We start from the raw sequence: 23,650 nt of genomic DNA on the forward strand, positions 1-23,650 counted from the left end.
TTCCACCCTGACTCATGAACAAGCACTCCTGTAATTTGCTGTAGGTCATATTCTGCTGAGATTTTTTTTTTCTTTACGTTTCCCTATAATTAATCAAAAGTCTGGCAGCAGACAATGAGGACCATATGCTCAAATCCCATCTCCTCTTCTGACAAAAATTAGCCATACATGAGGTTGTCTAAACAGACCTCCAGTGTGGTAGTCTAAAGGGAAAAGAGGGCGAGCTAAGACGAATCATCGTTGTGTGTTTTTCTTTTTTTAAATTTCTCAAATTATCCCCAACATCACATTTTGTGACTAAGACAGCACCCCAAAAGAAGCATGTTTAAACCATTTATTTTGACCATGAAGACATAACCACACAACATATTAATTAGCGACACGTTACATGGACATCACAGTTTTAATGGGCAGTGACTCAAGCAATCAATTCTAATTACACATCTTCATGCACAAAACTAGGTAGTAAGGCTTTAGGGATAGCACTCTCCTGTCAGATTAACTCCAGGAAATGAATTCAGCAACTTACTACAGCTCCATCTGCTGTTTATACCAGTCTGAGTAAACCAAAGGCAGACAGTGTGTCAATAATGTTGCAGTAATGTTGCAGTCTTTTGGCAAGCAGCTTCAATCAAAGATAAGTCATGTGCCGTTTGTACATTCTTAATCTCACAGTTAAAATTAATCTAAAAAACAAAAGCTGTGTGTATCTACTCACTACGTTAAGAAACATCACCCGAGATCAGTGTGTCTACCTGGACTGAGGTTAACATACTGCGTCCGCACTAATAAGACAATTACCTCTTCCCTGCAATGTAGAAATACCTTTTGAAAACAGTTACAACAGTTGCACGCTACATTCACACAGACACACTAAAACACAGAGCCTGTGCATAAGCACGGAGCCCCATTGTTGGCACTCATTCACTTCAAGATGCAAATGGGTGGATTTGAAATTCAGCCTCTGTGTGTTATGCTTGGCTACTTTAATGTTGTATCTATGCCGGGGATTATTCTCTCTACAGCGGAAAAAACCTGTGCTTGAATGGCAGTGCCCTCAAAGTAGCTTCTACTGCTTTCAATGGCCTCCAAACGAGATTAGACCCGTGGCTGCCCTCAGTCCCAATCCTCTGCATTCAGATGGAGCGTAACCAGCCTGTGTGACGGTTTTTCTGTTTTGACACTGAGTGGGTGCAGTCACTGCATATAGGGCGTTTTGGAATTGAGAGGTCAGAGCTGAAAAAAAGGAAATCCCTAATGCTCACTTTGGCGTTATGAAATGATATCCAATAAAATCTCTTGTGCTCTGTATGTGTGTTCTCTGCAATTTAGCATGTAAAATAGCTGTGCAACTGTTTTATATTTGGCACATTATAAGTCTTATTTCTGTACTGTTTATGTATATAGACATATACCCTATGTATTCGAAATATTCCCTTGCTTCTTTTACTAATTTAAAAACAGCTTCAACACATTTCTGAAAAGAAATCTAATTTTGTTGGAATCATTTTGTACATTTATTTTTATAAATGTGTCTGCTTGGATGTTAAAAATATTACACCTGATTATTACATCCCTCTCGACCTCCAGCCGATTATTATTTTTACCCAATGTCACTTTTCACGTAAGAGACTTAATCATTTCTATATGGAAAAAGGTGTACATTCACACATTCACAGTGTATACAAATAAAGCGATGACATTCGGAATGAAAAGATATGCAGCTAGGTAGTGAGGCAATTATTAAGTAACAGTTTTATTAAGGAATCCGCTGTCCATGGTGGCTCTCTTTACTTAACTAACTCTAGGTCGAGGCTTTTTAATAAAAGCCTTCAATCAGATGCTACCAGTAATATCTGTAAAAAAAAAAAAAAAACGAATTTAATCTCTGTTTGCTGGCCACTATTAAAAAAGTGTGAGTCTGTATTTGGGCTGCATGACGTTCTCAAACAGTTGGCTGTGCAACAGTAAGCATTTGTCCAGCAGTTTGGCCCCAGCCCGGGGAACACCTCAGACCGGGGCACTTTCCTTTGGCACGAGGCGCTGCTGAGGCTGGACCCTCATCTGCAGCTGTCTTGGACTCCTTGTATTATTTTCACACCTGCATATGAGTCCTGTTTATTTGACACTGCTGTCGCTGCTCAGTCTCTGGTCATCACCATAAAGGTCGCACCATTCACAGCAGTTTCATTCACATCGCTGCTACATCACAGAATTACATTAAATAAACAGAAGTGTATTCAAGTGTACATCCACATCTTCTAGCTTAGTTTTTCTCTGTCATCTGCTCACTGTCCTTTCCTTCCCACTTGTCTGTTCCCTTTAACTTATTTTCCAGTGGTATGGCTCATTTTTTAGTTAGGGGTTTAGAGTTTGCGGGGAGCAGTCCTACTTTTACTGGAGGTAGAAGGTCTCTGGTCATCTGCCTTGCTGAGCTTAGAGGCTGGTTTCTGTCCTGCGCTGACGTCCTTCTTGTCCCGAGGCCTGAGCTGCTTTGCACTCGGCTGTGTTGAGGGTTTCACGCTTGCATGAGACTGCAGGGATAAGATTCATATTCTTATTACATAACAGAATTAAATATCACATCCATTTTAAAACAGCTGCATGGCTACACCTTTATTAGCATCTTCTGTAACAGGTGAATCTGGCACCATCTAGTGGTGACTGAATATGATAGGCAATTACAAGCTCAAAGGCAGTTAAATAGGAAAGCTTGTGTTTAAAATCCAACATGTACAGCTGTAGATATTTGTAGTTTTTAAATTTAGATCAAAACCTTCAAAATTAAAAACTACAGGATATAAGAAGTGGTGCTGGGAATATTTTCAAAACCTATAATATAAAGAACAGATTGAAGCTGAACTGTAAAGGCCCAGACTTGTAGGAGGTTCAACAAACCTGTGTGGTGGAGAGTTGTTTAGAGTTGTTTTTGCACTTGTCCAGCTGGAGGCCGCCACCACGCTCTTTAGTCTTTATTCCAAGATATAAGGAGAACCCAAAGGGAAAGATGAGAGATCGATACCTGTACTCCATGACTGTACCTAGCAACTGGGGGCTGACCTACAGAGTGGTGGTTTACTTTAAAGGTACCAGTTTTGCCTCTAAACACTTTGAGATTCACGTAATTGCTACTTGGATATTGACATGAATGATATCTAAAAATCAAAAACTGATACATAGAGTAACTTTTAAGAACACAGCATCAGGACCCCCCCAAAAAATGTATGTTAATAATTGCCCACTGTAATGTAAAACCATGAGCAGCTTTAGGGAGTGTGGGAGTTTTAAGTACCTAACCAAGTGCCTTTGCAAAATCTAATCATAAGTGAGGTTATCTTAACGTTCTCCTATGTTTTTCAATGTGTCCTTATTAGATGATTTGGACCATACCACCCATGTGAGCTCTGCAAGCTGGTGACTAAATAATTTTAATAGGAATATTGGTTTAAAACCTCAACCACTTTTTAAAACAGTTTTGCTGTAAAGTGCTGAGTTATCTATTTAAAGCTGGCAGAGGCTGTTTTACTTTGCTGTCATTTGGGCAAAAAAATCCCACAATAAACTTTGAGCAGTTTGTAATTCAAGTGAACTGAGAGACAAAGAAACACGGCCTAGATTTAGAAAATCTAGGCCGTGACAGGGGACTTTAGCCAGTCACAGTTCATTTCAGTGAGAGCACGTTCCTATTGGCTGTTATACAAATCGAGCATGGCCTTAGTTCAGGCAGGACATGATGTCAAGCTCAGCTCACTATATCACTATTTAAACTGCTCTGGCCTTCCTACTGTTGCTGCTTCCTCTGCAAGCTGCTTTGCAACCCACCTCCACCCCAGCTCCTCCTTTTCATGCTGTGTCTGACTTATAGATGTCCTTTCTGTTTGTCATTGATGCTGCTCTGTTCTGTTCCTCGGGGAATCTTTGCTGCTGCTCTCCCTGCCTTAGGTTTCCATGTAGGCGCATGGAAGGGCAGGGAGGTTTTCTCTCCCTGCCTTAGGCTTTCCTCATTTGCACGTGGAAGGGCAGAGAGGTGTGCTCTATTTGCCTTAAGGCTTTGCACATAGGCGCGTGGAAGAGGCTTTCTGGGTAGGCCCGAGGAAAGGCAGAGAGGCCCCAGAACAGAGCCATACTGCCAAATATAATACTGCAATTGGAAATAAAGTTTTCTTTGACTTAAGTGTTCCTGACTGAAATGCAGATGAATGTGCTCGTCCCTTCGGTGAAAGCCTGATTCAATGGTGGAGAATCCTGCAGAGAAAGCTGATATTACAGCACTGGTAACAACTGCCTTCACTGCAAAGCAACCCAAAAAAGCATGACAGACTTATCAAACAGGCAAACTAGAAGAGATTCTGACAATAAACGGAATAAAACATGTCAATATCGGCAAAGTGTTTCAGAGATGGAGAGACACTTGTCGTAATAGTTTAGCTTTCTGCTAACTGGAGCCAAAGGCTGATTGCTGAGGCCTTATGTTTCTGTTTATGATAGAATAGATTGAATCACAGTGTCTCCTCTGCTTCACTGCCTGCAGCTACAGACCACCTCGCCATGAAGAGAAAGGGCAGCAAGTCTAGAGACCAACCCCGAGTCAGCAGCTTAATCCAGCCAGCACAAACCCCAGCTCCAGGGGACCGGACAGCCCTGACTTGCCGCTGGATCAGCAAACTTTCTGTTGCTGCAGTTACACATGTTAGACATGGCTCTGCGACTGGCCAGTAACAAATTGGACAAATTGAAGCTACTAAAACTGCCTTCTAAAGTCGGTTACCAGGGCTGCTGCCCGTTCTCCTCTTATGAGGCAGTCCACAGTGGCAGGAAGAGACAGAGGTACCATGGGGTGGTTAGCTGGCTAATTCTTGTCTGTTTGTGGTCGGATATACAGAGAGTGAGAGAGCTTGGCAAAGAGGGGCTAAGCAAATGACCTGCATGCAACTCAGCAATGAAATAAGGTTAAATAAATCAATGTGGAGGAAACACTGGGTTACTGTATGCATATGCCCATGGTCATTTGGAGGGGAGGACGGGCTTAGGACAGAGAGGTGAGAGCAGCAGGAGAAGGGTGTATTGTCACATTGTGCCAGGTTTTTTTTTTTGCCCTTTCCAGATTTCTGCCTTCCCCAGCTTTAGTAAGTCTTAGTTAAAAACAAGGTAATTAACACAGAAAGCTAAATGAGATGTAAGCAGACGTAACAGTACTTAAATAGATAGGTTAAAAAGTTAACCTCTTTGAAATGATTTGGGAGCTAAATAGAGTCCTGAATATAAATAACACACATGAGCAGATGAGGTCAAAGTGTGGAGCTGTGCTCGGCAGACATACAGTACCGGCTTGGTGGATGTGGTGGGTGTGCAGGAGCAGTTGTCTCTCACAGCGTGGCTCCTGCAGTTGCTGTCTGTTTCTGCTGAAGCTACCCTGGGGAGTGGGGATAGGTCCAGTGTGTCCTCAGAGGAGGTGAGGGACAAGTCCTCCAGAGTATGTGTTCCTATTTTGGACGATTTTAAATAACATCAGCATCACGTAACTTTGGTTTATCTCTCTCACCCTCCATCCCTTGTATGACTGTTTGTTCCTCAGTGCTCCCCACTGTATGATAATCACTGTATGATAATGTGTACATTTTGCTAATTTGACCTTATATGCTAACTTTGACTTATCCAATGGTACTAGGTGCTGTTGCCATTCCTGCTGGGAGACACTTTACCTAAATGGCTGGTGGGTATCTTTTAAAAGTATATATCAGGACACGTCAAACACATTCTTGTAGCAGTTCAGCAGGTTGAAAATCAGTACTCAGTACTTAACTGCAGGTAATCATACTGTAACAACGAAGCCAATGCTATGTTACCAGTTAACTCTAAGTAAGTTAAAAAGACTACACACAAACTTAAAAAAAGAACTAAAAATTATTTTGCTTCCACTTCACTGATCATATTCCTTGCTTACCAGAGCATCTTGCCGTATGTAATGACTTACACAATGCTGTTTATTCAGATTTTAAATGCCCCCGACTTAGATTAAAGTTATCTGAACTAAGTTAAATCTTAATCATTGTCCTACTCTCTTTCTGCTCCCTGTCGTTGCGCATCATCTCCAGCGCACAGGGCGGCATAGCAGGCACATCAGTGTCACCCTGTTGGACAAAGGACCCCGTAAGAGCTCCTCATGCGACTCATTAAGTAAATTTTATGAATGCATCTGGAACAATCATTGCCCTACTGTAATCCAGGGGGTTTCTAGTAGCTCATTAGCTGACATGCGGTAGGCAGGGTCCTGCTTCAGAAGGCACGTCAATATATTTTTGGCTGTTAAAACAGACACAAGAGGATGAGTTTGTTAGTAACAAACAGGACAGTGAATCCGTATGCATGAAACATCCTGTACTGCTTGTCAGTGAAAAAACATATTCTTTCACTACATCTCACAAACACTTTTTTTGCAGGATTACATCTATTAACCATTTATTTTCAAGTGTCACCTGCATGGCTGACTGTGGCCCAGATGGGTTGAGTATATTTGACTTTGTTGTTGTTCATAATCTCCTGACGTAGGTCGGACTGCGATGTGGCTTTAAATGGAGGCTCCCCACACAGCCTATAAGGACACACAGCTCAGACATATGTATTCACAGAATGTGTGTGTATATACTTACGTACAGAATGTTTGTGTGTCTACTTACAACATAAACATAATGACTCCTACGCTCCACACATCACAACAGTGGCTGTAACCCCGACGGCTCATCATCTCAGGTGCTGAAATATAGCATATACACAAATGTATGACTTAACTAAGTATGAGATACGGACATTTCGCAGCTTAAAGGTCCAGTGTGTAGTATGTAGGGGCATCTATTGGCAGAAATAGCATATAACATTCATAACCATGTTTTCATTATTTTTATAATCACCTGAAAATACGAATTGCATTTTTGTTACCTTAGAATGAGCCATTTATATCTAAACAAGGAGCGGAGTTCACCATATTGTTCTACAGTAGCTCAGAATGGACAGAAAATATACTGGCTCTAAATAGGGCCATTTGCTGTTGTGTCAAACTTTGTAGTTCTCGTACATTCTTGGCACAAGTTTTAGTTTTGCAACCTCAACATCACTGGATGCCACTACATCCTTCACACCAGAACTTAAAAACTATTAGTTAAAACTAGTTTTTGACCATTAGAGGTGCCGCTCAGTAAATCCCATATTATTTGTATCATGTGTTCTCAGCACACTCACAAGAACACACTCGCACACCAAGACTACAGGAGTCATGTAGTATGCAGGGTGGTAATCCACAGCTGGTGGCAGTAATGAGCCACAAACGGGATTAACGCTTCAATATAAGTGGAGGAGGAGAAGAAGAGGACCGCAAGCCGCAACAATACCAGTTTCACAAACTCTGAAATCGTTGAAATTAGTGCACCACACAAGAAGTTCGTAGTGTACATAGTGTACTACACTGAAGTGTACTAATGGAAGTATGTGATCTGAGACACACTCCAGTATAGGTCAAAACTCTACAAGGTGCCTTTACATAATGATAAGTAAAGATGTATAACAAACCTGATACATCCCACATACAGACATAGAATTTGGGACCCCTCCCCAGTGATCAAACCATAAAAATAACATGGCAGATGGCAAAGCATGCTGCTACACCATAAAGAAATACTGGTGTCATACCCATATAGAGAAGAGTCCCACAGGCCTCCTGCATCATGTTCTCGATCCCTACACCACCTGTCTTCACCGACAGTCCAAAGTCTGTCACCTAGGTAGAGAATAGCAATCAAGGAAAAGGTGATACAAATAAACGTTATTTAGATATGCTGACAGAACCCACAGTAAATTCTTTTGTAGAGTAGTTTCTGTCAGGAAAACAAGGCTCGAGCTTGGGCATAAACAATGATCCTTGATGATTTACATAAATAGCAACATAGCTGTTAGGGCTACAGGTCCATGTACTTGCGCAGGGGTATCACATCATTACAAAAGTAAATAAATCCAGGAGAGAAGACCAACTCCTGTGAAGTGAAAGTCATTTATGCTGTGCCACGACAACACTTTCTGTCAACATGTACAGTATGTGGGTGTCTGTGTGTGAGACATAAACAGAAAAACAGAAAGAGACAGGAATGTTTACGCCGTGGTCTCGCCTTTTTTTTTAGCTCACACACCAGGTATCTGCTTTGGCTGGCTCATTGTCAGTGCACACAACATGCTGTGCTCAGCTGGTAATTTGTTTAAGGATACAGTTGAGTCTCTCTCTGTAAAGGTATACTACAGGAAGACCAGAGGGAGTCTGTCATAATGAGACGGCATTTAAAGCCTTTACCAAAAATACTGGAGATAGTGGGCGAAGAAAAAAGTGCCGATCAGAGGCTTGCACGCAGTCCGACAGAGAATGGATAAGAAGCGGTGATGGAAAGTTTCACAGTTTGTGTCGCCATCTTACCTTGATATTAATCCTGCCTTTATCATCCTCGCCGAGATAATCCTTCACAAGAATGTTCTCAAGTTTCAAGTCCCGGTGCACGATGTCTGTAAGATGTGAGGAGGGAAACTTTTACAGACATAATGAGTTTGAACACAGCTTTGACAGGGATGTGTGCTCTGCTGGGGAGTTTAACTACATTTGTCAGTAGCTTGCTGATAGTTCAAACACATTTATAATGTGGAGTGATTCAAGTAAATCACATTTTTGCCATTTTGTGTCATCAGAAGGAAGGGGATGACTTTTTATTTTCATTCCACCATTGTTTCTTTACTGTAACTGAACCCACTTTAACCACAATTAGTCAGAAGTATGTTTATTGTCGCTGTTGCATGCTTTTTTAGAGGTTACCTGGCTGAGTCATCCTGATTGGTGCAGTGCCAGACTCTAGTTTCTGATGGCAGGTGTCTGACTGATGGACACTGTATACAAAATCAAAGCTGACATTCCTGCACTTTCCCATCAGGAGTAGGTTATTTGATTTTTTTGGCTTATGTATGCCCTGTAAACAAGTGTGCACTTTTTGCAATAAATTCAACTGAGAGGCATTTAAGGATACAGTGAACCCTCAGTACAGCTACTGTCTGTACCAAGGGTACGTACAGAGTTTGGCAAGCGAGAATTTACGTAAGCAGCTCCTCATATGTGGAATCTTCTGCAGAAGGACTTAAAATTGCACTCGGCCATTTTAAAGCACTGTTGCAGGATTTTTGTACACAATCTTCTATATGCTAGTGTCACGGTGTATCTTAGCTGGTCTCTGTAATCATGTGTAGTTGCCCTTTTTTGCATTTTGTGGTTTACTTCTAGTATACATGAACATACTTTTTGTATTTTCTTTGTAGTTATCTTATTTTGTGTTTTATACTGCTTGTTTTACAGCTTTACATTTTTTATTCTGTATTTGTTGTCTGTCTGTAACTTATGTTGCTGCCTGTCTTGGCCAGGACACTCTTGAAAAAGAGATTTTTTTTCTGGTTAAATAATAAATTAAATTAAATTAAATGTATTCTGAAATGGTGCTTTTTTATATTTTGTTATAATTTAGTTTCACATTTTGATTTTTTTGATTTTTTTTTTTTAAGTTGTCTGAACTACTTTTTTTTTCAAAGTAGCTTAAGTAAACCAAACTAGATTTCTCCCTGGGGTAGTTTTGCTGTAGTTTAACATCTTCCAGTGTCAAGTAATTGGTAACTTGCAAAGCAATGCTTTAGTAGCCTCCCCAACACTGGATGTAAGTGTTGTTGTTAGTTGTTGTAATCAAAATTCATATCAATAATTTTATATTAACAATGGTGAAATGGGTGAAAAGGGGATGCTCACAGAGATGAAAACACTGAGAGGCATCACACAACTCTGCAGCTGCTGTGTTTCAGGTTTTCTCAGGTCTGTGTTCAGAGTTAAGTGCAACATGGTTTGCTAATGTCTGTCACCAGAATAAACATACAATATGTTTTCACCCACTAACACATTGATGTCTTTACCTTGCTTACAGTAGGCCAGGCTAAAGGGCCTCGTTAACAAAACTTGGAGTGAGAGAAGGCAGGAGGAAAAACACAATTTGCCCTGGGCAGTCCTTTTTACTGCACTGTTTGAAGCAGCCAATTATAAAAACGCAACAGTGTTGATGGTGTGTGAAAGGTAAGTTAGACCACCTGGTGTGCACAAAGCAAACACCTGAAAAAGCTCTTTTTTCCTTTATCCGTATAAGTTTGTTATTTCTGTTCAGTTTTACCTGTTTTATTGTCTCCTTGCTGGCAACTAAAATACACTCCTTAGTTCTGCAATTCTTTTGGTTATTCATTAAAATACTGCCAAGAGGACATCACGTCATAATTACCAACTATAATATGATTTTTGGTACATTATATTTCAGTAATCATCGCTCTGGTGACTCGCTGAGAAATCATAAAACAGTTGGATCTATATAACTCCAAATCCTAACAGCTGAATAAAAAAGCACCAAGAACAGCAAAAACATTGGATAGTTTCAGAAAGCCCAAACAAATTTAAGCTTCATGGTCATTTGACAAAAAGGTTCTGGCTATTCAAAGCCAGCGCTTTCTCATTAGTGTCATTAGTCTCTATAGAGGGCAGGAAACCAGCACAGAGGGACTTTCCATGTGAAAACACACCTATTAATCAGTATTGCTCCCTGGCTTGTTGTAAATTAGTCATTAACCACATGTAATGATGCCTCACTGCCAGGCAATGTCCTAAATTACCTCTAACCACAGATTTCACCATTAAAGGGGGAAACAACATTTCCAGTAAAATGTGGAGATTTAATTAAAATGTGTATCATATATTTTTTCACTTGAATTTGTTTATTAATTCTCTTTTATCAGAATGAGCCACCCGTCTTTAATGACTGAAAGCCTTAATGGTAAGGAATCTCACATCACTGAGGGCAACACAATTTCAATGTAATAATGCCACCATGGCACTATTATAACTTATCTGAGGCACACTTTATTCAAAACACAGTCTGAACCTGGCCTGAGGTGTTTTCCTAATTCCAACTGAGCACTTAATTATAAAATATAAAACACTCAAGACTAAAATTTAATGTAATATGACTTTGTCCACACAAAGTCATATTACTGTAAGAACATAAAGCCCCGTTTCCACTGTGAAAAGTTGTGGATGGTACCAATGGAACCGTGCCTTATCGTCCCCATTTTTGGTCCCCCCTTCTGTTGGGGTACCTAGCTCACAGATCTGGTATTAAAAGGAGGAGCTGTGAACACTGCAGTCTGTTGATTGGTCAATAGAGGACGGTCACTCTGCTCAGGGCTGAGTTGTGGCTGGTATTGAGACTTATGTAACCACTGTTCATACCGTAGAGTTTTCCATATATTATTAAACTAAAACTATGAAATGAAATGATGTTTTGCTGCCTCTCACAGCAGCTGTAGTCTGATTAAAAAAAAAAACTTAATTCACTGTGCCAACTGCTGGCGACTTTAAAGGTGGAGCGTTAACTTGTAATGTTACTCAATGCATGAGTTGACAACATGAATCCATCAACACACCTTAAATTCCACTTTAACCACTTTGACGATTACTTTAGTTTTTATAGGACATACACTTTTAATACATATTAATTTTGACCGGGATATGTGAAGAGAAATATTCTAATCCTTACTCGGGGGGAAAGTATCACAGAGCGTCATTCCTGTGGGCTCTGGCAACACTAAACCCCAGAGCTTGCCTGAGAAGGACTAAATGCACAAACCCGCTATTTTTTTAATATCCCATGAAGAGAGACTCTCACTGCAGTCTGTTCTATTTTGTTCAGAAAATGTCGGCGTGCAGCCTCGTTCTGTGGACGATAAACAAGGTGCAGACTTCCATCTACAGTAAGTGCTGGACAAGCAGTGAGTGACAACAACCCCGCCCACATGAAAGAGTACTGTTTGCAGTGAAAACGGGGCTGAAAGTAACTTAACAACAAGGTGAATAGCATTGTTTCACTTGTCTTCTGGTTACAAGTGTCATGTCTGTTGCAATAGTAACCACACCTGGGTGTTGCGTAGGTGTAGATTTCTCCACCCCACCCCAAAATAAAACCATTGAAGTAGCCGAGGACTCAGAAATTTCCACCATAAATTAGTGCTGACACACAAATGGGTGCAGAAAAATTCACCATTAAGCAGGAAAATCCTTCTTTGAGGAAGAACCCCAAGCCCCCCACTTCCTATGTGTCTACCCACCAGTGTTGAAAAAAACCTACAACCTGCCTACAAGACCTACCTCACCTGTAAACACCCCTATCAGTGATTTCTTAATGGAGGTCATCAAATATTAGATTTTCAGCTAATGTCAATGTATTTTATAACACTACCAAAATGTCAATCAATAACATGACAATGATGTTACCTCTTTTGTGAAGGTAAACAACAGCATCGGCTACGCTACAGATGACGTGCCTTGTCTCGTCCTCTGTGAGAAACTTTTTCCTCTGCAGCAGCTGCCTCAGATCACCTCCACTGCACAGCTCAGTAACCAAGTAAGTCATCTAAAAACAAGCACAAAGCTAAATGCATCTGACCACACAGTTTACTCCTGTCTTCTTATCAGTAATACTTCTGCAGAGAAACACAGTAATAGGAGATTATTATATGTCACATGCATTACATGTAATCCACTCTCTTAATTAGGCTTCTTTTTGACTTGAAGGATAGCAGTGCTCACCTTGGCCGTGTGGTAGACTTCCTGTAGATGAATTATGTGAGCGTGATTCACTTCTTTGAGAATGTTTAGTTCTTGTTCAAGCATCTTGGATCTCTGACTTCCTGCCTGAAGTGACAGAGAGTCACATCACAGCTGATTAAGTTTCATCATAGTTGTGGTTATTTGTTTCTCTCCAAACATTAAACTCTTATTAGTGCAAGTGTTTATCACATTAAAATACAGGCCTCCCAAAGGGATGCCAAATGCACTCACCGCTGGTCTGCAAACCTCTTTAATAGCCCATTTTGTCTGTGTCTTAATGTGGGTGGCTTCATAAACAGTTCCATAGCTACCGTGACCTAATTTTCTTCCAAATTCATAGATTGCCTATAAGGACAAGAAAGAAAACATGAATACATTTGTAATCTACGCGTGCTCACTGTCAATCAGAGACAGTAGAGGATTTCCCTTGAGCTCCTGTTTACGACTTTAGGATCATTTCACTGTTTTGGATTACAGAAACATTATGTCTTAACTCAAGACCTGAATTCTAAAGTACATCCTAATTTCAAGCTCTCTGGAAAAAAAAAAAACATTGAACATTTTCAGTCTCTGGAGGTGCAGAATGTAGTATTTCTAATCAAGTTACAAATGATTAAGTTGCTGTTGCAGTTCGTTCAATCTCAGGTCTAATTAACTTGATCATTATCTGCGTGCATGCAAGGCTGAGCACTGGCTGCTTCAGATTTGGCAAAGGGAGCAGTCGAATTCCCCACTGAAGGGGGACTATACAGCAGCAAAGTGAAGTTTGATCCTCCTCCAGTGCAGATAACAGTGTACTATAGAGGTCACCATTGAGTATATGTGACTTCTTCATCAGTGGTGGTCTGATGAAAGCTCCATGCAGACACAGGTCTGCAGTGGAAACATGTAAAGAAGCTTTCCATACGCGGAGGTCAGCATAGTCTTTCAGGCGTATTATGGGCACATTCCTCTCCAGTGTGTCCCTGCTGGTCCATGGGGACACCATGTTCATGCCCATTCCACTGACATAGACTTTTGTCATCTAGAGATAGAAGAAGAAGGCACTCATTATCGCTCTGAATTTTTTTGTCAGGCCACAAGTAGGACACAAGTCCATGAAAAAAATTCCAGAAATACTTTTCAAACTAGAAGGGCACCCAGAGAGCGCAGAACTCATTGGTCAATGGTCCAGTCTTCTATGATATGCAACATCTAGTCAATTAATTTATTAGTTCATCAGCAGAAATTTAATTGCCAACCATTTTGATAATCAAATTATCATTTAATATCTTTTAAGCACAAAAGCCAACGCTACATACATTATAAACTCGAATAGCTTTGCTTTTTTGGACAATTAATTGGATAAAATATACCATTTGAAGATGTCACCTTGGGCTCTGGGAAATTACACAGGATTACACAGCATGTTTTAATATTTTCTGGCAGTGTATTGACAAAACGATTGATCCGAAAATAATGGGCAGATTAACCGATAATGAAGATTATTGTTAGCTGCAGCTCTAATGCAAATCATTAAGTGAAACCACTACACAGGCCTGTGTCTGGATTTATTTCCAAAACTTTACCAATCATGTAAACATATGGTTGTGCCCAGCTAAAGCCTTGTCATTCCAGCTGTGCATTTATTATATACTTCTAATTTGCAATCAATATTATGCATGTTCTTGTTAAGCATAAAGTCCAAAAACTTTTCCATAATATCTCAGGTTAAAGTTTTTTGCATACAATTCACATTTGTCTGTGAGTAAGACTTCAATTAGTTGCATGATGTGTGTATTTACATTTTCACGTGTAGCAACCGTAGACTGTATAATAAAGCTGGACGACACGACAACTCGTCATCATGATCACCCCCTGGTGGCTGGCTGCAGTTTCCTGATAAGATTGGTTTTAATTAGTTATTTGGTGCTATAAAAGAGGATTTGACGTCATGACCAACAAATGTGTGTGGTAATCAATGTGCTCACGATCTATGGTGCTGTTCGTACTTAATGTTTGGATGAGAACTCGACACCAGAGATCGCTACTGCACAGCGATCTCTGGCCATATCTACAATATTCTGGCTTCATTTTTATGCAGTGGGGGTAAGAAGAGATGTATCGTCCATCCTTATATACAGTCTATGGTAGCCAAACCTTAGTTTGAAGAAGAAGGGAAAAAAACAGAGTGTCCCATACTGATTGCTTCCTATAAATTTGAGCAACTGTATGTGAAGGCTAATCTAGAAGATTACTGGTACCAATATGGATTGTGATATGAAGTCATTGTGTCGTTATGTTTCATTGACTGGATTTAAACATGTACGGTATTTACTAAGACCAAATGCTCTGTCTTGCAATGTTAACAGAAGTGAGACATCATTTGTTTATCCACCCCATGATTCCAGTCTATTCCAAAACATAATCGGCCTTTCCTTGGCCCATGCTACACCCAATAACCTAGAATCAGGCCAGCAGTTTCTCCATAATCCTGCTGACAAACAGACAAACAAACAACCCGAACCATCCTTGGCAGAGATAATAGAACTGCCTTTCTCTGATTTGTTATTATAACAGAAAAATCTGTGCAGCTGTGGAGAAGGACTTCTTAAAATCAAGTATTTATTCAAGATCAACACGCGTTAGTGAATACTGCATCGTTTGCATTAGTGACCGATTGCTACAAGGACATGCCCAACATTAAAAAAGGACTATTCGACCAAACATCTCCTCGTAAACCAAAGCAAGTCAGTCCAACTGTGATTCTCTAATTACTTAGTGATGCAGTTTACCATCAATTCTAACCATCAGAGCTTTTGGCAACTCAGTACAATATCCCAAAGGCCTTACATTTACAATGAACAGAACAAAGCAACTATCATGAGTAGAGTACTATTATTAATTGTCTTTTATCCTTACCGTGATGCATTTTCTGACATTTGACTAACTGTTTCAGTATCATTAATGCTAGTTTCTTAAGCTTAATTTACCCATATTGAAGACATTATTTTTAAATCAGTTCATTTGTTAGTGTTTTAAAAAAGTTAATAAATAATTCAAGAAGTTTCCACTTTGAGAAGCCGTGTACAGCACTGACTCTTTACTTCCTCTGGTCTAACTTGTCACTTCATGACCAAACTGCTGTCTCTGTCTGAGCCCATATTAACTTTAAGCACAATTTACCCAACTTGAAAAACAGTATCTAAAGCCAAATTAAATGTAAAGCAATTATCAAGTGATGACTGGGAGCGATGAAGTGGATCCACCACATGCACAGCAATTAATTATTAACAAGGAAGCGGTGTCTTTAACCTCTTCACTCTGATGCATTATTTTAGCCCTGACAGGGCTCTCATAACAGGCCTGTCTCTCCCATTATCTCCCGTCTATTTTCCAATCAAAACGATTGTGACAGCCTCTGGAAATTCCAATCACCTCAATCACAGCTCATTTGTGGAAGACAGAGGCATCTGATGAGTGTATCACTGGGGACTTAGTGGCTGGAGGAGGGAGGTCCTGTGCATCTCAGGTGTCTCCAAGACAGATGTGTCCGGTCCTTAACCCCAGATCCCCGATGCAAGGGAAACTGGATATCAGGGTCAGGTCAAGGTGAGAAGTCTGACCTTATAAAGGGTTACAAATACACACACAGGTCTTAAATTGCTTTAAGCCTGGGCTTGTCTCTGGACCTGTGATTCTAACACTACAAGTCAAACTACAGGTTAAAACATAAAAAAAGATTACTTACTTGTTTCTGTTTTTTAACTTAATGACTTCAAATGCTTTAACTGTAGCTTGCACCTGACCACAAAGCCAAATTAAGGGCTGCAGGAAGACAATCAATCCAGAAATGTTCAGACTTGGCATCCAATGCACTCAAGATTACTGCATTTGAACCCTGATCAATATATACAGTGCCTCTACCTCTACAGTCAAGTTTAAAAAAGTCTTAGAAATTGTACATGCTACTGAGAAAAGCTACAAATTCTTTTTATCCACCAGTAACTAAGCAACTTCACCAAGAGAGCAAACTGTAACAGGCAAGAGTTTCCTGTTATTCCTCCCAAATCCCACCACTCTTCGGTGAAGCTGACCTAAACTACACTCAAAAATCGCTAATGCAGTGACAAGGACACAATCCTTTTCTGGCTTGCAACTTGGCCGGTTGTGTTTGTTGCATGACCAAATTGCTGGAAACAAAAACTCTCAGCAGTGGTGGGTAAGAATAGAGCCGCTGTGCCACCTGTTCACCTAAAATGCCTTCCATTAAGCCTAAATTCTCGGCCCAGGTACCAGTACATCAGCAGTACTAACATGAAATTTAGAAAAACCTATCTAAAGTGTTTAAATTCCTCTCTGTTGACTTGATTAAGTCAGAGAAACATATAGTATTATCATATTCTGTGTGTGAATCTCTGTTTTTTGATCTCTACACATTTGGGGGACTGATCCAAGCATAAATGATTAAAATAAAAACTTAATCATAGACAGTAGGAATTAACAGTGTCAAAACATAATGGTCTTTGTTCACTGGCAGACATGTGGAAAGATGAGCAAACATCAGTACACACCCCGACGCCAAGCAGACACAGGCTGTGGTTCACCTTTTACATTGAGTTGTCCTCATCTCCAGTTTCAGCAGGAAGTAATTAGAGCCAACAGTTCATCACAAGTCAAGCCCATTCCTGCCTCAGCCCTCCATCATTCTGTTAGACAGCAACTTGTGTTTATTTACACTACTGAGTGAACAAATATGGGTAGGGCCTAATGACCGGGAGTGTGGGGGATACTGTCTAAGAACACAAAATCAATGTCACTTTGGAACAATGAGAGCATGAACATACAATGGATGACTCTGATCCTGTGTAACTTTTCTTCCCTTAAACTTGCTTGTTGTTCATTAACTCAGGGTAATACATATTTACTCTGTCCTCCACCCGTATAGTCAATAAGTCTGCTACTAGCCCTAAGAGCAGTGATACTCAACTTATTGTCCAAGGGCCAGATTAGGCCTGTGAAAGGGTGCCAATGGCCCACCATTTTCTAATTCACAATAACATTAACTTTCAATCAGATCAGATTTGTGCATCTAAATATCACTAACCTAACTGCATAGATTACTGTGGTAATGATGTAGGCTTCAGTAACTACGTAGCAACGCTGGTGATGTGACTTTCCAGCAAAGAAGCATGAGAAATGGGGCCCATCATTTTGCCCTCCAAACTATTTTGGAATCTGTCCAAAATACTGTTGGTACACAGGTTGTCCTCTTTCGCGCTCTTCTAGGAGCAGCATGGATCTGCTCAGCACTTCCGTCACTCTGATTTGACGTCATCATTGCATGCTGTGTTCAAAGACACTCTGACATCCAATTTGAGCAGCCAGAGCATTCGGGCTGAGACGCACCTGTAGAAATCCAATTGGAGTCGCATATCAAACCACCTCCAAATGTGGTTTGCAAATATCCCATTCCATGTGTTTGTTTTTTTGCTGTCCACACTTCATAAAATCAGTCTGGATACAATCTTGATACAATCTGGATATGCCCAAAAAATGATTGTGGATGGCAGTCAGTCTGCAGTGTTCTTTACGTCCTGCACTGTGGAATAGGACAAAAACTATTCTGACAGTGTTTCATACATGGCAAATGCTGGCATATACGACAGCTGTGACTGCTGTCAATTTATATCTTTCTCTGTGCATTGCTGCTGTGAACTGAGTCTTGTCCCCATGCTGTGCCAGAAACAAATTCCACCAACTTGTGGCAATTTAAGTGAATTGACTGATAATTAATTGTCTCTGTCATTTATCAAGAAATAAAAAGAACTGTTTCAGCTTTTTGTAGATTTTCTGCTTTTCTCTGTTTATAAAATTGAAAACATTTGACTGCTGTCTGGCCAAACAAGAAATGTAAAGATATCTTCAGCTTTGGGAAATGATGGGCCTTTGTCAATATTTCCTGAAACTATATAGACTAAATGGTTAATGGATTAATCGCAAAAATTAGACGCATTAATTGATGATGGACATAATCATTATTTGCAGCCATAATGCTGTTTGTAAGCAGCATTCACAAGTAAAACAACTGCAGCATACCAAAGTCAGTAATGCTGTGTCCCAGAAAGAAATGGAATATGCTACTGAAACCAGCACGTCAAAACATTTACCACTTTTCAATCTCAACCAGACCATCAAGATATTAGACATTTCAATTATTGTACAGGGCCTTTGCTTTCTTTGATGGAATAAATAGCAGAATAAATTAGGCTTAAGCAGCTCTCTAATGACGGTGCCTCAAGCTGTAACAGGCAGCCTCTAAAATACAGCCTGAAAATCAAACAAAAACAAAATCTTACTTACTGCAATTAAAATGTACACTGCTATCCGTTTTGCTTGAGCCCAAATATTACATTTTCCTCATGTGAAACTTAATCATTTATTGACAGCTTGGCTTTGATGACAAATGATAAACTTCACAGTCCTAATGAAGCGTGGAATTACATTACCTGATGAGGCAAGAAATTGCATGTTTAGAATGCAAATATAGCTAGAGCCCGTCTACTCCACTAAGTTATGAGGTGACTCCTAATATTATGCAGAGAGATTATCAAAGCTTGTGGTCTAAATGTAATATACCAAGAGGAACACATCGACATTAAGCCATTAAAGCATGCAACGGACTTACTAAAGAGCTGTGAGGATATACCAGACAGCTGCAGGACTGGCAGAAAGGAGGTGCTTTATGTTGCTATTCCTACACTTAACAAGCAAGCAACGTCAAGGCATGTAGTGTCCCTATAAACAAATCATTTAAAGGCCGCTCCAAGAATTCCTTCTGTCTCCAATGGTCATGTTTGATAAGTGTCTACTGGCAAGAAAACATGCTTTGCCAAAAGGAAGGAAAAGATCAAATTCTGCCATTTGCTCAGAGCCCTCCACATGTTGCTATGAGATAAGGGCCAACAAATTCAAATTTTCTCATTGGTTTAATCCTGGTTAAAGCTAATCTCTGCCCTTGCTGGGCTCAGCCTTGGGAAGCTAGGAGGGCAGACATCTAGAAAAATGTAGGCCATAGCAGAAACAAGAACAAATCAAATTCATTTCAATGACAACCCAGAGAGAACTCAGCACATTCGTATCAGAATACACATGTTGACACCTTCAGTTATAAATCATTCATTGTCAAACTGCCAAGCTGCTCATGTTGACGCTCTTCACTAAAAATTAACCAGTTAGAACAAAAGATGCAGGACAACCTAACATTTATCAAAATTAGAATTTGTTTTTGCCAAGTAGCGCTGTTGTAGTACTCAAAGTTGGTCCTAGTCTTAAGACCACTTTTTGAAGGTCTTGGTCCTGTCTCAGACTCTATCGCATTCTTACTCATCTTGACCTGGTCTCAGACAAAGAGGAGCCAGGATTTTATTTCATAATCTGTCAAGACCACAACTGCCTAGATATCACTAAATTGTCTGTGCAAAAGAAGAATGTTGAATAAAGATGGTTAAGTTGATTTGAGTTCCCTAGTGTTTGTTGTATTTGTATGCTCATAAAAAACAAAGGAAAATTCCCGCACATAAACTTGACCTCTGCATTGATTGTTGGTTAATTCAGCAAAACAATTTTCATGATACTTATACATACAGCCATACAGGATATATGGCAATAAAAGAGGTGAGTGAATAGGAAACTTCATTTGTTTTCTGTGGGTGTTTTTATGGGAACGTTGATCCCATCATGTTACACATTTTTCAAGTGTGACCTGAAGAGTCAGAGTCGCACTGGTCTGGTCTTGGTCTTGTCTTGGTCTCGAAACATTTAGGTCTTGGTCAGTGGCATAAGGAAGTTACGAAGGGCCCCAGTGACACTATATGATGGGCCCTAGTGCACGCTATCATGCATGTATTGTCTTGACACAAAAAAGACTTGCCATCTATAGCAAATGGCACCATTTTTAAAATTAGGGACATTCTTTTTTATCATTCTTCTTTGAACACAAATATTAAAGGAATCTGAATCACTTGTAAGGGCCCACTCTCACTACGAGCCCCTCTACCCCTCAGCCCCCAGGGCAACCGCACTACCTGTACTGTCCATATTTACACCCCTGGTCTTGCTCATGACTTGGTCTCAGTTTAGGTGGTCTTGACTGCATCACTTCCAAGTAGGTCTTCACATACAAGTAATAGACCTTTTTCATGGCAGATATTTTTAGCTTGTCGCCATAGGAAAAGCACAGGTGTATTTAATAACATTAATGATAGCTGCATTCCATTTACGGCAGGTCCTGGTATTGTGTATGCTGGCTCACTGGAATAGCTTAGTGGCACACTTAATGGAACTGAGCCATGGTTAATATTCACTTTCAACCGTGCTTTTCCTACAGTGGCAAGTCCACGTCTGCTGCGAAAAATGTCTATTTACTTTGGCGTATTGTTACATAACATACTGTAAAACTTCAATTAAAAGCCTTGTCCCAATTAAACGCCCAGTCCCTATAACTAGCCTGGTATGGCTACACATTGATAAATACAAATACATGCCTGTCTCAATTAGGTAGATGCCTGGTCTGGTTGCCAAGCGGTTCATTTTTGTTATAGATGCCCTTCAGATGTACAAAAGCGGGTTGCTGGGTACCTCAAATTATGTATCCATTTCTTGATTACCCTTATTCATATTCCTTTAGTCCATAAGGGTCCTCAGATTAAAAGGATCAAAGGGGTTTTCATAAAATGTATCCAAGTTGTGAATATTGTTTTAACAGGGTGAAGTGGTGTTGTGAGTGCTGTAACTCTCTCTCTCTCTCTCTCTCTCTCTCTCTCTCTGATGCACTGTCTGTCTGAGCTAGATCAGATGAATGATTCAATCTGAATACTAAGTTTTACATGAGTAATATTCATACTGGTTTAAATTAACAATTTGATTGGATTTCCGAATCTTTGCCGAGCAACACTTTTATTTGAAAGGAATTAAAGGCCTGTCCCATATAAACACCTGTCCCAAATATAGGCCCACTGATTTCAGGGATTTAAGCAAATAATAGCTCAGGCTACTAATTTAAGTTTTACAGTAAACATAGTAAAAGAAAAGCAAGTGTTGCAAAAATCAAGAAACATAAGTACAGAAGAAAGTTATAATAAAGAATATGAAAAAAACATGCACAATATATTTGAATTAAAATGACCAAGAAATTAACAGAGGTTTACAGCACAAATACGACTCATTTATGACACACAATGAGGCTCAAAAATTCAAAACTAGCACTGTACTTATGCTTGAAGCCTTTAGACAAACTGACATGGACTGCTCTTTGCTACTGTAGCAGTGACCTAAACTAATAAGGGTAGTCAGTTAACTTGAATGGGTCAGTGAAGGCATCTTCCTGTTATAAAATGTTCTAAATACTCTTGCTGTTAGCGTTACAGTTAATGGGAATTATTGTGCTTTTAAATTCCTCACATAGTTAAGATAACTCTCTACCACATGAGTAAAGCTAATAATTTTACAGATAAGTTAGCTAATTAACGCCTATTTAAATGCCAATACATGTACAATATAAAGACGACTGATTAACGGCCACTGTGTCGCTGTTCATCTTGTAACGTTACAACAAAATGAGTTAAAGTTACTGTTGTTGAGAGATAAAACAGCGCAGAAAGCTTTAAGTCATTTTTTATGTAAGCTAACATTTACCCCATGCCACACGTTGTCATGGCAACGAAACATGAAGTCGTACAAGCGTTGCCTTTAACTGACAGGTTAAAAAAAATAAAAAAATACACACGTGAATGTGCCTTGTGTAAAATGTGACTGCTGCTGTTGGAAGATTCAAGAACAATTTCCTACCTCTCAGACTCGGTCACATTCATTTTGTAGGTTCGCAGCGCCAAAACTTTTTCGCTTTATACTTCCAACTGACCCGTTGTTACATTCTGCTGTTTAAATAAAGGATGTGAAAAAAAAAAATCACGAGTGACTAGGGAAAGCGACGAGGGACAAACTTGTGATGACTGAGCAGGGCTTCGTCTCCTTCAGCGACTGTCAGGGGTTTGCAGCGCCCCTGGTGGCTCGTGTGTTGGCCGACGTGGTGTACACCGTATTTAAGATTAACGTGAGCACGACAGGACTGTGACCGAATTTACAACGTGCACAATAACCGTAAATTATCCTTTATATAAACGAATGGGGAGCTGAATGTTCCCCTGTGGTATCCTTGATATTCCCTGGTCCTTAGTCTCCATCTAGTGGACAAAACAGGAGGGTTTGTCTGAGTTAGTGTTCTTTTTTTTTTTCTTCTTTTTTTTTTTACAATTAATTTTAGAACATTTCCTTCTCATTGTAATTCACTTTAAACTACACTCTCTGTGTGAAACGTGTGTTATAAATAAAGTTTATTATTATTACTATTAATTTAACCTTGGTTATTTGTATAGAAATAGCATAAAGATAGAACTTTGCAGTTTATTTGCAGTTTATCAGCTGTAGTCACAGATTACCAATTAAGTATATTCATAAAATACGATTTTTAATAATTATTTGGAAAACTAAATGGCATTATAAATGAAAGGTTAAGAATAAGGGGTGCGTTCAAACAATTTATTTTTATAATTAAAGCAGCTCTGAAAGCAAACTCTTTCTCTTATGCTCTATTGTTAACTCAGCCAGACATCAGCATGTGTACAGATATTTTTCATGTTCTCACCAGCTTTTATCTCCAAAGGTCTGTTTTCTCCGCACTTACAGGAAAATTTAGAATTCAATTTCCTGTAACATCAAAACTACTTGCACAACTTTTCCCAAATGTCTTTGTAGATTATTGCACTCCAAACTCAGAACAGATTATTTTTTTAATTATATTTTATTTTATTTTATTGCTGCTTTAATACTCTTTGGTTTTCATTTAATTGTTTTGAATAAACTTTATTATTTATTTGTTCAGACAGTTTTTACGTTGTT

The 23,650-nt window shown here is 39.6% G+C and overlaps 1 protein-coding gene across 1 annotated transcript; it reads right to left on the reverse strand.

Moving 5' to 3' along the window:
* Window positions 1-320: 320 nt before the first annotated feature.
* stk33 (serine/threonine kinase 33) lies at window positions 321-22,619 on the reverse strand. Its single transcript, XM_033647075.2, has 14 exons — window positions 22,541-22,619; window positions 13,620-13,736; window positions 12,944-13,057; window positions 12,692-12,796; window positions 12,377-12,515; window positions 8,456-8,541; window positions 7,684-7,771; window positions 6,678-6,753; window positions 6,477-6,592; window positions 6,218-6,303; window positions 6,059-6,131; window positions 5,326-5,483; window positions 2,899-2,970; window positions 321-2,534 (listed from the first exon to the last, which is right to left on the reverse strand). The coding sequence occupies exons 2-14, from the start codon at window positions 13,734-13,736 to the stop codon at window positions 2,367-2,369; spliced, it is 1,398 nt and encodes a 465-aa protein (XP_033502966.2). The 5' UTR covers window positions 22,541-22,619; the 3' UTR covers window positions 321-2,366.
* Window positions 22,620-23,650: the final 1,031 nt, after the last annotated feature.

This window comes from Epinephelus lanceolatus, chromosome 2 (genome assembly GCF_041903045.1).
Source record: "Epinephelus lanceolatus isolate andai-2023 chromosome 2, ASM4190304v1, whole genome shotgun sequence".
In the NCBI taxonomy this organism is placed as follows: domain Eukaryota; kingdom Metazoa; phylum Chordata; class Actinopteri; order Perciformes; family Serranidae; genus Epinephelus; species Epinephelus lanceolatus.

What these genes read in the sequence shown, in the direction of transcription:
- stk33 (XM_033647075.2), bottom strand. Translation starts at nt 13,736, where the DNA reads ATGACAAAAGTCTATGTCAGTGGAATGGGCATGAACATGGTGTCCCCA. An exon ending in TGTTTACCTTCACAAAAGAG is followed by an intron (nt 8,542 to 12,376) that starts GTAACATCATTG and finishes CACATCTTACAG; the next exon opens with ACATCGTGCACCGGGACTTG. An exon ending in CCACCACATCCACCAAGCCG is followed by an intron (nt 2,971 to 5,325) that starts GTACTGTATGTC and finishes CTTGGAATAAAG; the next exon opens with ACTAAAGAGCGTGGTGGCGG.